Raw genomic sequence first — 10674 nt, 5'->3', positions numbered from 1 at the left:
ACCGCGAAAGATCTTCCATCCTCTTCCTCAAACTGCTTTAGTTGCATTAGGCCACTGGTATCTTATCATTGTTTTTCTTCTTACCAAATTTGTATGGTGGAGACTAATTAAGTCTATTCTGATCTAATATTTTTCACATTCGATTTATATATACTCTAATGGGCACTGATTTATCCTTGATTCAAAAGTACGCTCTAAACACAACATCACAAAGGCTAAATCTGTATATCGCCCGATATAATGTTAACTATCAATAGGTCTAACTAATAATGATGAAGCCAACTTATACATTACATCTTGATAATTAGAAGACGAGTTCATGCATGTGTTGGCCATTCACATTTTTATTCTAGCTACTGTCAGTGTATGTGAATATTTCTAAATAAGAAAATGGTTTGTGTGTAGCCTCCTTCTGATACCATGTTAAAAACAGACAAGTATAAACGGTTTCTTGCCTTATTATATGGAAAGCCCTAAATTACTCAACATACACAAGAGATCGTTACTAATTGTGTGGGAAAAAATGTAAAAGTTTCAATACTATTTTCATTAGCATAAACAGAGAGTCATACATCAACATACACCAGTTGATTAACTAAACTGAAACACGAGAGAAGCTAAACAATAGAACATACAAACGATAAACATTAATTCAGACGAAGTCCTCACTGAATATCTAGCTAGCTCACACTCTAGCTGTAACTGTGTTTATTCTCACTAGCTAATAATTAGATATTATATATTGAGTTGGTTTAATTTTGCTAGTAAAGGATGGACTGATAGGGTTTGATCAATGGGACAAGAGAGCCACTAAGGTGAAGGGACATGACTTCATTGGTGGAGCCAACAAGCTTGCCTCCGACAAAGACAGCTGGAACCGCCGTGGAACAGCCGAGCCGGAGAAGAGCCTTCTCGATCTCACGGCAGTCCGGGTCGTTGTCGATCTCGTGGATGGTTGGTTGAACCCTAAGGTCACGGAACAGGATTTGAACGGCGTAGCAGAGACAACATGAGCTCTTCGTGAAGATCACCACTCCTTTCTCTGAAGACATTCTCATCACTTTGTCCATGATCCTCAGAAGTCTGAAGATCTGATGATGGCTAGGGGTTTAAACTTTAGCGTTTTGATGTATGTTTTGTTTTGTTTTGAGTATGTAAAAAGCTTGACATTTGCTCGCCTATTTATAGGAAGGGAGTGAGTCTTTCGAGTGTGTTTTTTTCTTGCTAATTAGAAAGAAAAGACCATTTAAAATGTAGTTTATTTCTAAGAAAATATCAAAAAGGAAAGATAAAATATCAGATGCCTATTTGAGAATTTTTCTTCTTATTTATATTCTGTTTGACTGCACAAGTTGCAAACATTACTCTCACTTCTAAGTTATTCAATTTATTTTTATTTCTACGGTAACGCTGCAGTTGTTTTGATCGTCATAACATGTTGATTAGTAATTTACGAATACGATTCGAAAAATTGTAATCAGTTTCACCTTTTTGTGGGTTAATAATAGTATACGCATTGCCAGTGACATAAATATAATTAATCTAAATAATAAGCACATGCATGCATGGACTAATTGATGAAATAAGTATGAACGGAATGCATATGATAGTAATTTTGAAACACTAACATAGATATGAAAGTTGAAGCTAGCTTATCAAATTGATTACAACAATGATAGAAATCAGACGATTTCTTAATAACTTTTGGCTAAGCGATTTTCTTAAACTGCTGATATTCAAATCAATGTGACAAGAAATATAGCATGATTAATACCCCTAGAAAAAGAAAAGAGGCTTGTCAATTTATAATCTAACGGATTCTCTCAACATATCTCCTTTGATTGAGTCATTGCGCAAAGTGAGGATAAATGAAAAAGATTGGACCTTTCGGTGATAAACATGTATATATATGTATCAACAATATGCATCGTACATGGTGATTCCGCCAACACCAACTTGCCAAAGAAAATTATTCCATCTTTCTTTTTTATATATTCTTCTTTCACACTTACACTAATGTTTGATTCACTTCTCTCGAAATGTCTTTCTTGCCGGACGCACGCGTGAATCACACGCATATGTTAACTCTGCTGCGTCATTCTTGGCTTACTTTTCGATTGTTTTGTGGGTGTAGTAATCTTTTCATGAGCGAGATTCTCTTTTATGTTTGATTCAAAAACGATCATATATATACTAGTTATAGCATAGTTACGTTCGATATTCATTTGTATATCGGTTAGGTATTATACTACGTACATTTTTTTCTATAATCGGAAGATATTATGCTAAATCCAGATGATATTCCGATATTAACAGAAATCTTTACGTGATGATTGATTACAGTCTAGTTTCTCCGTATCAACTGATAATTAATCTCCACGAGCATCGGAGCATGCATAATCTTCTATATATATGGTTACTAAAAGTATAATTCAATATTCATGCAAGCTTAGATAAATATATGTATGTATTATTCACGAGATGACATAATATGAACTAGTGTGTGTAGAATAAATGATAGTAAGAAGCGTGATGATATGTAGTCACAACCATATGGCGTTAGAGGCCTTTAACATCTGCTTGAGGGAGCCATCCACGTGGAAGGAGATGACGTCTTTAGCTGAGCCGACGTACCTTCCTCCTACGAAAACCGCAGGGACAGCAGGGTTAGACCCGAATACCCGGAAGAGGGCCCGTTCCATGTCAGGGCCTTGCGGGTCCTTGTCAAGCTCATGGATGGCAGGACTCGCCCCGAGTTCGTAGAAGAGAGTCTTGATGCTATGACACATGCAACACGAGCTCTTCGTGAATATCACAGCCGCCTTCTCCGATGCCAAATCTCTTACTCGTTCCATCGACGATGTGACAAAGAAGTGTTAATTCGAGGCCTTGAGTATGGATGATAAACAAGCCGATCGATCAAACTATTATTTATAGCCCCGCCGCATTCGGCATATATTTTCGGAAAATGAACGCGATCAATTATATAGTTTGGTATGTTATCAAAAAAGGTAAGTTGTGTCGCTTTCGGTCTGCGACAGGCAGCAGCATCACATACCCTTGACATTTGTTTATACATCACAATATATAGTAGTTTTTCTTTGGAATAAATTTATGGACAAAAAGCTGAAATTTATTGTTTTTTTTTTTGTAAGTTAGTTATTCAAACGTATAATTTAAAATGATAATAATATACAAAGGTCAAAAGCAAAAATCTGGTGTTGACTGGTGTGGTGTTTAAAAATGTCATCTAATAAAAAAAAAACATAGGCTTTTTGTTTTTGTTACAGATTAATAAAGTAGTAATTATATAGTTATTTTCATTACATCTAGGTACGTTTTGGCCAACCTGTTAGAGAGGGAGCCAAAATACTTTTCTAGTGTGGTCACAGCAATTGAGTTGTGGAATCACCAACCCAAATTCCAAACCAAGACTTGATTTCATCCTCTCTTTTTTCAAGATATTTGTCATTAATGTATATATTCCCTTACAAAATATCTCACAGGTAAGGTAGATATATTACCTTGTCGAGGGGATCCAACGACGTGGCAAACGCAAGGACCAGTCATGTTAATTAGATTCTTTTAGTTCAAATCTCGACGTCCATAGTTCTTCTATGTAGGTCGTAGATTATATTCTGTTTTTTTTTTTCCTGTCATCACAAGGCGTTGACACTTGACATAGTGCAAATTCTCTGTACCTATAAAGCAAAGATTAGGCCCGTGAGTAAAAAAAATCTCACAGTTTTTTTCACGTCTAATATACTCCGGAAGATTTGTAGTGGGCCGTTGAGCGCAATGAGATATAATATATAGGCCTACTAGAAAAGGCCTAGAAAAGTGACAAAGGGATCAAGACTTAATTCTTGCCCCATTGAGCTGGAAACAAAACTAGAACAAAATGTTTTCCGTTAAGGGTCTTCTTGATCCATATCAATATATCATCATCAACGAACAGTATATACAAGACAAGCTTTACACACTTGGGAATGTATTATGCAACTCTAGAATCTGTAAATTACAAATTTACACACTCAAATTCACTCTCGTCTTTTCTTTGTTAAAGAAATATTACAAAAGAGTAGAAGAAGAAGAAGCAAGCAAGTCAAGAAACAGAGTGACATCTTCTCTTCTGAAACATGAATCGTCTTTCCGAATTCGTTTTCTCCTCCGTATGCTTTTTACCGCTACTGGCAACACTTTGGCTGCTCCTAAATCTCAAAACGATTGCGTTCAACTTGTTCAGACCTCTCGAGAGCTTCCTCAACATTCCATAACGCCTCCTCCTGCTCTGCGGCTTCACGAAGTCTCTCTTCATCGATACATGATCTTTCTCCAGGTCCGTTAGCCTCATCCTCATCCTGGCCACCTCTAGTCTCAGCTCTCTGTTCTCTCTTCTCACTGATGCATAGTTGTCCCTCGGCGAGATGGCTCCGCTTGCCATCCCGCTTCCCGAGCGGTTTGGGAACAAGAAGAACTGGCTTTGGTTCGAACCGCCTGTGCCACCGCCGCTGGTCATGGCGTTCTTGAGCCGTGTCTGTTCGTAGAACAGGACTTGAACCGCAATCTGAACCGGAAGTCTCTCGTTTTGCGCCGCGTGGCTGCTTGCGTCCTGCGACAGTTTCTTACAGCTGACTGTCTTGCAGAGACGGTAACGTTCCGAATCTTTCATGTGGGGGTGAACCTAATACAAAACCGTAACACAGCAATCAAAATCATACAACACTCATTCTCAAAAGCAGACTCTTTTATACCTTGAGGAAGATATCAACGGCTCGGTAGAGGCCATCGCAGACGACGCGAGCATGGTCAGGGAGAAGCTCTGCGAGTGCTATAAACTTGGAGGGAGGAAGGCTCGAGTCCAGAGCCACCTCAGCGAGATAACTATCCATCAGCTTCGACACCTTGAAGATGGAGCTCTGTTTCGGTGACTCAGCCCCCTCGAAATCGTACATGGCCATCTCGCTCTCGTCCACCGCGTCCTCCTCGTCGTCATCATCATCTCTGTACTCGCACTCGTCAAGGTTCAAGAACATTGAGAAAATCCTCTGCACCGAGTCGGTGTCGTACATGGCGCCGATGTTCGCCGGAATAAGGATGTCTTCAAGGATGGCCTGGTCGAGCAGGTGGCTGATCCGTCTCTCCAGATCGGATCTGCAAGAGACGGAGGTGCCAGATCCTATAGCGGTCTTCAACAAGCTAGAGAGGAACGAGATCGGAATCGAGCTTTTGTTCGCTTGCGTTGGGAGGAGCCCGACGACCGCTTCAAGGACGATTCGCTGTTTCCTCTGAAGATCGGAATCTGATTTGACGAGATTCGGTTCTCTGATGATCTGCAGTGATTTGCGAGCGTAGCTCATAAGGATGTCACTGATAATGTCGTGATTGAGACCTTTGGATTTCATGGCGGAGAGAACTCTCTGGAAGAAATCAAGCTTGAGGATGGGAAGAGAGCGACCCCACCAGTCACAAGGTTTCGCAGTCTCCGGGACGCCGCAGCTGAAACTCTGATCAAGCTTGAGCAAACCAGAGGCTAGCTGTTCTTTGCAGGCGTTTACAGCGATTGCGTTGACCAGCCTCCCGACGAGGTTGATCTCTTCAGCTACAGGCAGTAGCCTCTCGCAGGAGTGAAGAACAGTGATCGAATTCGATATGTCATTGAAAATGGAGTCTTTCAGGTAGGCCTCTGTTCTCGCCTCGAGGTTCTTCTCTGACAAGTCTTCTGTCATCTCCAGGTAATGAGCCACGCATCGCAGCGCCGCAATGTTGGACGAGTTATATTGGACGCCAACGCCGTAGCAGAACTTTGCAGCAAGCTCGAACGATTCTGAGCCGCCTGGAACAGCGGCTAGGTTCAGGTTCGTGTCTTTTGATTCCAGAACAAGTTTCCGGATTCTTCCACTCCGAGAGACGAGAGGAAACTGCAAAAGAGAACGAGTTTGTGTAAAGCAGTTTCTCTTTTTTCTTCTGAGTTTATTGAATTTGGTTACCTTGTGAAGGGAAAAGGTCGCAGAGCCGACTTCAATGGTTAAGTCACTCGTAACGTCCGAGACAGGCCTGGAACAACAGAGAGATCAGCAACATTTTGAGGAAAGAAGAGATGAGTTAGTGAAAGAGTACCATTGAGGAGTGTGTCTGATACTGGAACTTGGACGAAACGCTCTTTTAGCAGCAACACTTTGCTTATTAGACTCAGGAACAGTAACAACACCCATTGGATCTTATTATTATCTATCTCTTCTCCCCAAATAAAGTTGTAAACCTCTTTTTGTGTTACTGCAAATATGTTTTTGTGTTTCTCCCAAAAATGTTCCTTACTGTCGGCTGCAAATGCTCTCTCTCTCTGTCTGCTTTTCAAATATGAAAGATTGTGCCATGGAGTGAGAGTTAAAAACACACATGAATTCATGCAGGATTAAAGTGGAATTATGACTTTCTTCATAAAAATAAACAGTTCTTTATGTGCATATCATATACTAATAAAAAATTAGGTGAATATATATATATAACTTTATTCTCCGGGAATTAGGACACTAATCTCGCTTGCTATAGGTAGTCTGAGAATGCTTGTATGAGTACATGATCTCAGCCCACAGTCCACACACACGTCAGGTGATACAAATGTCTTTCTTTCTTTCTTTCTTTTTTTGGTTTGTTTCAAAGGTGATATTAATAATATTTAGATTTTTCTTACAGGATATCAATATATATACAGAGGTAGTTTGCTAAATGTTCTGTACTTTTCTATTTTTGTAATTGAAAAGCAATATATGTATGCATATATGCGTAAAAAGTCAATTAAGTGTGCTGTTTATTACTTATGCTTTTCGGTGAAAAGTTAAAAAGGTCTCTTATCGTGTCTTCTCTTTGTTTATTTTACACCAGGTTATTTATATTTTTTTTAAAAGAAAACTATACTGCAGGAAATGTGAATGGTTGCATTACTTTTGGGGGTTGTAATCATACCTCTATGTCTCTCTTCTTTTTCTTTTCAATTCCGGAAGTAGCTCAAACGAGTTAACAAGAAAAACAAAAAGTTTACTACTCCTAACCTATTAATACGCAATTCATTAAAATACTACATATCTCACTTAAGCAAATCTATATTTTGGTAAATATTTTGTTGTTAGATTTCACAACAAACTACAATTTCCCACTCTACAAAATCCAAATCCAAAGCCGGATGTCCAAGTTTAGTTGATTTCATCTTCTTCCTTGGGCTTTTGACAAAAAGAAAAGTAAGAGTGTAGAGAGAGAGAGACAAGTGGGGAAGGCAAATAAGAGCAAATGATGGCGAAGCATATTAAATTGAGCATGATAGTTTCTTTTCTCAGGTAGGGTTTTCTCTAAAGATTACTTCCTTCTCCATATTGTTTTAAAACTTGTTTCTAGGCCATCATTTCTCTCGTCTCTTTTTTTGTACCACTTTCCCGATGCTATTGATCGATTCTAGGATTAGTGTGCTTCCGCTCAACTTCATTTCAAAACCATTTTTTTTAAGGAAATAAATATATTCAAGATAATGGTGCCAACCTTCAAAACTAGTCTTGAAATGTAGGTTGTTTCATCACCATAACACATGTAATGTGTGAAGCAGTAACATAACAAAATTAACAACACACATCATTCATCTACAATAAGAACAAACCTTAACACACGAGAAGTACACCAATTGGCAGACTAAAAGAAGAGGAGAATTGAGTTCTTTGTCTCAGTTTTTTTTTTTTTGTTTTTGTGTCTCAGCCGGAATGGGTCTGAAGTAGAAGTACGGACAAGACAAAGAAACCTTGTCTGTCTCTATACAAACATTATACACAAATTCCAAAAAAAAAAAGAAGAAGCCTTTTCTTGTTATCTTTTTTGGTATATGCACATATAGATTTCCTCTCAGATATATGTGATTCTCACTCAGGTCTTCTACTCAAATAGGCTTTTTCTTCTTCTCAAGGTACGAAGATTATATATATAAATTCACATCACATGCTTCTATATAATAATAGTCATATAGATTAAGAATTGCTAAAAGGTGATCCAGAGGACCTGCGTATGCGTACCCTTTTCTGAGGTGATCTATTCAAAAGGATCGACGAATTTCACGCCCTTGTCTTGTGATTCTGCTACCTGTTAGAGGAAGAGAGCTCTGGCTCGAGAGTTGCAGCTCTGAGAATGGAATTGACCCACCGCTCTGGGAGAAAATCAAACCTGCCGAGATGTTTGATGTGCTTCTTGATGTAGGCACACCGGTCATGTAAGCATCTTTTGCACCGCCTGCTATGAGCTCTGTCGATGAAGAAGAAGGGGCAGCTGCCAGAGCACCCAAGAGAGAGCTCACTGGGTAAGGAGCCACCGGTGCATCAGCTAGAGAGGACGCAGAAGGATTGTATCTGATCGTTCCCATTGGATGATCAAACTTACATGTTGATCCAAACTTACAGAAGCCGTTTTGTACGTAGAAAGTGCACCGTTGCACACCCTGTTTTCAACCCAAGATAAACAACGGATTTAGAGACAGAAATGTTATAACTATGATCAACAACCTTTATGACATATTAACACAGAGCATACCGGGCGTAGAGGAAGACCAATGGGGCTGAGGACGCAATTCGCTCTTGGTGGAACCCGATCTCGAGGATGATGAAACTTACAAGATGTTCCAAACTTACAATCTCCTGTTTTCAAATAGTATTGGCACTCTGGTTCACCAGGTCTCTCTGGAAAGGCCTGTTCTTTCTGTATAACACCTGTAGGAGAGGACAGAGATGGATAAACCCCGGGAAGCGAAGGAGTGGTGGAAGTGAGCTGTGTAACTCCATATAAAGAAGTTGCCCCAACAGCGTGCTGCGCACCAGGAGATAGAGCAGGGCTCACAGGTGCCTGAAGCAAAAGCAAAAGTGAGACAGTAAGAGACTGTGGTGAATAACAAATGTATTGATGATACATCAATAAAAAAAAAGGTCACCGAGTAAGGACTCCAGCCTGGAATAGGAACGACCCCGGGGGTTAATAGCATTGGACCATAGGCGCCTTGCATATAAGAACCAGGAAGAAGAGTTCTTGCAACTCTCAAGCTAGAAGATGGACCTCCATACTGGTCAGGCATAAGTGACTGCACCGATGGATAAAACTGAGGTGCAGATGCTGGTGGTGGTGGGACAGTAGTACCAGCAGGCTGAGGATGATGAAATTTACAGGTTATACCAAATTTGCATTGCCCCGTTTTCAAATAGTAGGAGCATTCGTTATCACCCTACAAAGAGTTTATAAAAGATCATGCAAACTCGAGACTAGCCTTTTATTTGACATGAGTGGAAACAAAGCTTACCTCTCGTACAGGGTATCCATATATATTTAGTGGAACGTGGCTCATGGATCCACCTGCATTCTTTGGATGGTGGAATTTGCATGACGCCCCAAATTTACAAGTTCCAGTTTTCAAGTAAAACTGCCAGGAAAGCAGAGATCAATAATATCACAAAAAACCTTGTTTCATCACTTGGAACATATAAAATGACTGGTCGGGGTGGGTTACCTGGCATGGGGGTTCACCAAAACGTTCAGGATACTGCCCGGTAGCTCTAACAGTTGCTTCAACCTATACATGAATCAACATGAGAAAATAGTAAACTGTGGCCAAGCTAAGATGACAAAATGATAAGCTTTTACAAGAGCATACAAAGGTATCAGTAAATACAGGGAAACACCGGGTAGAGTCAATGCATAAGACAAAAAAAAACGTGACGTAAAGCACAACAACTGAAACCAGTAAAGCTTAACAATTTCCCCAGTTTAGAGAGACTCTATAAGGCCAGTGATCACCCACATTGCGGAAAAAACAGAGAGAAGCATTTGATTGTGTCCTCCTAGTATGGATGGTTTCAGAACAATAATAAGAAAGAAGAATGAATGAGAGGAAGAAATTACCGAGGCACGATCGCGAGGGTGATTGTAACGACATCTATTACCGTAGCCACAGACACCAGTTCGCATGTAGTAGGCACAGTCAGGAGCACCTGGTCTCTCAGGGTACGAGTCGCTACCCAACCCTAATCGCCACATCGATTCTGCAAATCACAAAATTGAGCACAGTCAGGGCCATTTAGCGGAAACCCTAAAGAGACCGTACAGTTGCTGAGAATCAAAGCGCATGCGAGACCTTGGAGTCCGGTATCGGCATCTGCAGGGGTCCAGTCGGGAGCTTGAGCAGATTGTGAGCCATTGAGGGGAGGATTGCGAGCATACATGTCCTTAAATTTAGGGATTTGGTGTACAGTAAAAAAGATACTAGTAAAAACTCCTCTCACCAAACTAGAAGAAACTAATAAGAGAGTAAATGTCAAAAGCTCATCGGTGGATCGACAGAGATTTACCGGAGAAGCCGATTAGAAAAGCTCTGAGAGAGAAGAAAAAAAGAAGAAGAAGAAGAAGAGATGCTTCGACAGTGATTGAGAGGAGCTTCTTCTTTGGTCGGTCTCTCTCTCTCTCTCTCTCTTCTTTCGCTCTTCAGGAATACCGTACGGTCTGCCCTCTGCACTACTGTTTCTTTTTTTAGCTTTCAATTTCTTTTTCTCATATTCTTTTTTAAATAATAATAGTATATAGTAGTAGTTTGTATTAATTTGTTTTGTGAGATTTATTTTTGGTTCTCTCTTGGTCCTTGGGTCGCCAAGTAAAAGC

At 40.1% G+C, this 10674-nt stretch overlaps 5 protein-coding genes across 13 annotated transcripts; 1 reads left to right on the top strand and 4 right to left on the bottom strand.

Moving 5' to 3' along the window:
- Positions 1-489: 489 nt before the first annotated feature.
- AT2G47880 (Glutaredoxin family protein) lies at positions 490-1164 on the bottom strand. Its single transcript, NM_130355.5, has one exon. The coding sequence runs from the start codon at positions 1068-1070 to the stop codon at positions 762-764; it is 309 nt and encodes a 102-aa protein (NP_182309.1). The 5' UTR covers positions 1071-1164; the 3' UTR covers positions 490-761.
- AT2G47885 (uncharacterized protein) lies at positions 771-1013 on the top strand. The gene has a single exon (NM_001337282.1). It carries the CDS (start codon positions 826-828, stop codon positions 961-963), a length of 138 nt encoding a protein of 45 aa, NP_001323624.1. The 5' UTR covers positions 771-825; the 3' UTR covers positions 964-1013.
- A 1134-nt stretch (positions 1165-2298) lies between the features above and the next one.
- On the bottom strand, positions 2299-3031 carry AT2G47870 (Thioredoxin superfamily protein). The gene has a single exon (NM_001337281.1). It carries the CDS (start codon positions 2853-2855, stop codon positions 2544-2546), a length of 312 nt encoding a protein of 103 aa, NP_001318444.1. The 5' UTR covers positions 2856-3031; the 3' UTR covers positions 2299-2543.
- Positions 3032-3881: 850 nt separating this feature from the next.
- SETH6 (Phototropic-responsive NPH3 family protein) lies at positions 3882-6508 on the bottom strand. 6 transcript variants are annotated; one of them, NM_130353.3, is made up of 4 exons: positions 6121-6508; positions 5991-6057; positions 4755-5921; positions 3909-4684 (listed from the first exon to the last, which is right to left on the bottom strand). In NM_130353.3, exons 1-4 carry the CDS (start codon positions 6213-6215, stop codon positions 4106-4108), a joined length of 1908 nt encoding a protein of 635 aa, NP_182307.1. In that variant the 5' UTR covers positions 6216-6508; the 3' UTR covers positions 3909-4105. The 6 variants fall into 6 exon arrangements, with proteins under 6 accessions (NP_001324535.1, NP_001324534.1, NP_001324536.1 ...); NM_001337279.1 differs by having other exon boundaries at positions 3882-4684; positions 5991-6508; NM_001337278.1 differs by having other exon boundaries at positions 3882-5921.
- Positions 6509-7529: 1021 nt separating this feature from the next.
- AT2G47850 (Zinc finger C-x8-C-x5-C-x3-H type family protein) lies at positions 7530-10665 on the bottom strand. 4 transcript variants are annotated; one of them, NM_001084609.1, is made up of 8 exons: positions 10368-10554; positions 10154-10244; positions 9922-10061; positions 9530-9592; positions 9323-9442; positions 8960-9247; positions 8566-8874; positions 7613-8473 (listed from the first exon to the last, which is right to left on the bottom strand). In NM_001084609.1, exons 2-8 carry the CDS (start codon positions 10239-10241, stop codon positions 8075-8077), a joined length of 1407 nt encoding a protein of 468 aa, NP_001078078.1. In that variant the 5' UTR covers positions 10242-10244; positions 10368-10554; the 3' UTR covers positions 7613-8074. The 4 variants fall into 4 exon arrangements, with proteins under 4 accessions (NP_182306.2, NP_001078077.1, NP_001323622.1 ...); NM_130352.3 differs by having other exon boundaries at positions 7530-8473; positions 10154-10665; NM_001084608.2 differs by having other exon boundaries at positions 7530-8473; positions 8960-9169; positions 10154-10665.
- Between the last annotated feature and the right edge of the window lie 9 nt (positions 10666-10674).

This window comes from Arabidopsis thaliana, chromosome 2 (genome assembly GCF_000001735.4).
Source record: "Arabidopsis thaliana chromosome 2, partial sequence".
Lineage (NCBI taxonomy): Eukaryota > Viridiplantae > Streptophyta > Magnoliopsida > Brassicales > Brassicaceae > Arabidopsis > Arabidopsis thaliana.
Note: the sequence above shows the minus strand (reverse complement) of the source record. Positions and strands in the feature narration are given on the sequence as shown.

Bases quoted from the DNA above. Each gene is read 5' to 3' on its own strand.
- SETH6 (NM_001202845.2), bottom strand. From the start codon at position 6,215: ATGGGTGTTGTTACTGTTCCTGAGTCTAATAAGCAAAGTGTTGCTGCT. The intron at 6,058-6,120 runs GTACTCTTTCAC...CTGTTGTTCCAG, and splicing joins ATCAGACACACTCCTCAATG to GCCTGTCTCGGACGTTACGA. The intron at 4,685-4,754 runs GTATAAAAGAGT...GTTTTGTATTAG, and splicing joins CCGTTGATATCTTCCTCAAG to GTTCACCCCCACATGAAAGA.
- AT2G47850 (NM_130352.3), bottom strand. From the start codon at position 10,241: ATGTATGCTCGCAATCCTCCCCTCAATGGCTCACAATCTGCTCAAGCT. The intron at 10,062-10,153 runs GTCTCGCATGCG...TGTGATTTGCAG, and splicing joins TGCCGATACCGGACTCCAAG to AATCGATGTGGCGATTAGGG. The intron at 8,875-8,959 runs GTGACCTTTTTT...CTTTTGCTTCAG, and splicing joins CAGGCTGGAGTCCTTACTCG to GCACCTGTGAGCCCTGCTCT.
- AT2G47870 (NM_001337281.1), bottom strand. From the start codon at position 2,855: ATGGAACGAGTAAGAGATTTGGCATCGGAGAAGGCGGCTGTGATATTC.
- AT2G47885 (NM_001337282.1), top strand. From the start codon at position 826: ATGACTTCATTGGTGGAGCCAACAAGCTTGCCTCCGACAAAGACAGCT.
- AT2G47880 (NM_130355.5), bottom strand. From the start codon at position 1,070: ATGGACAAAGTGATGAGAATGTCTTCAGAGAAAGGAGTGGTGATCTTC.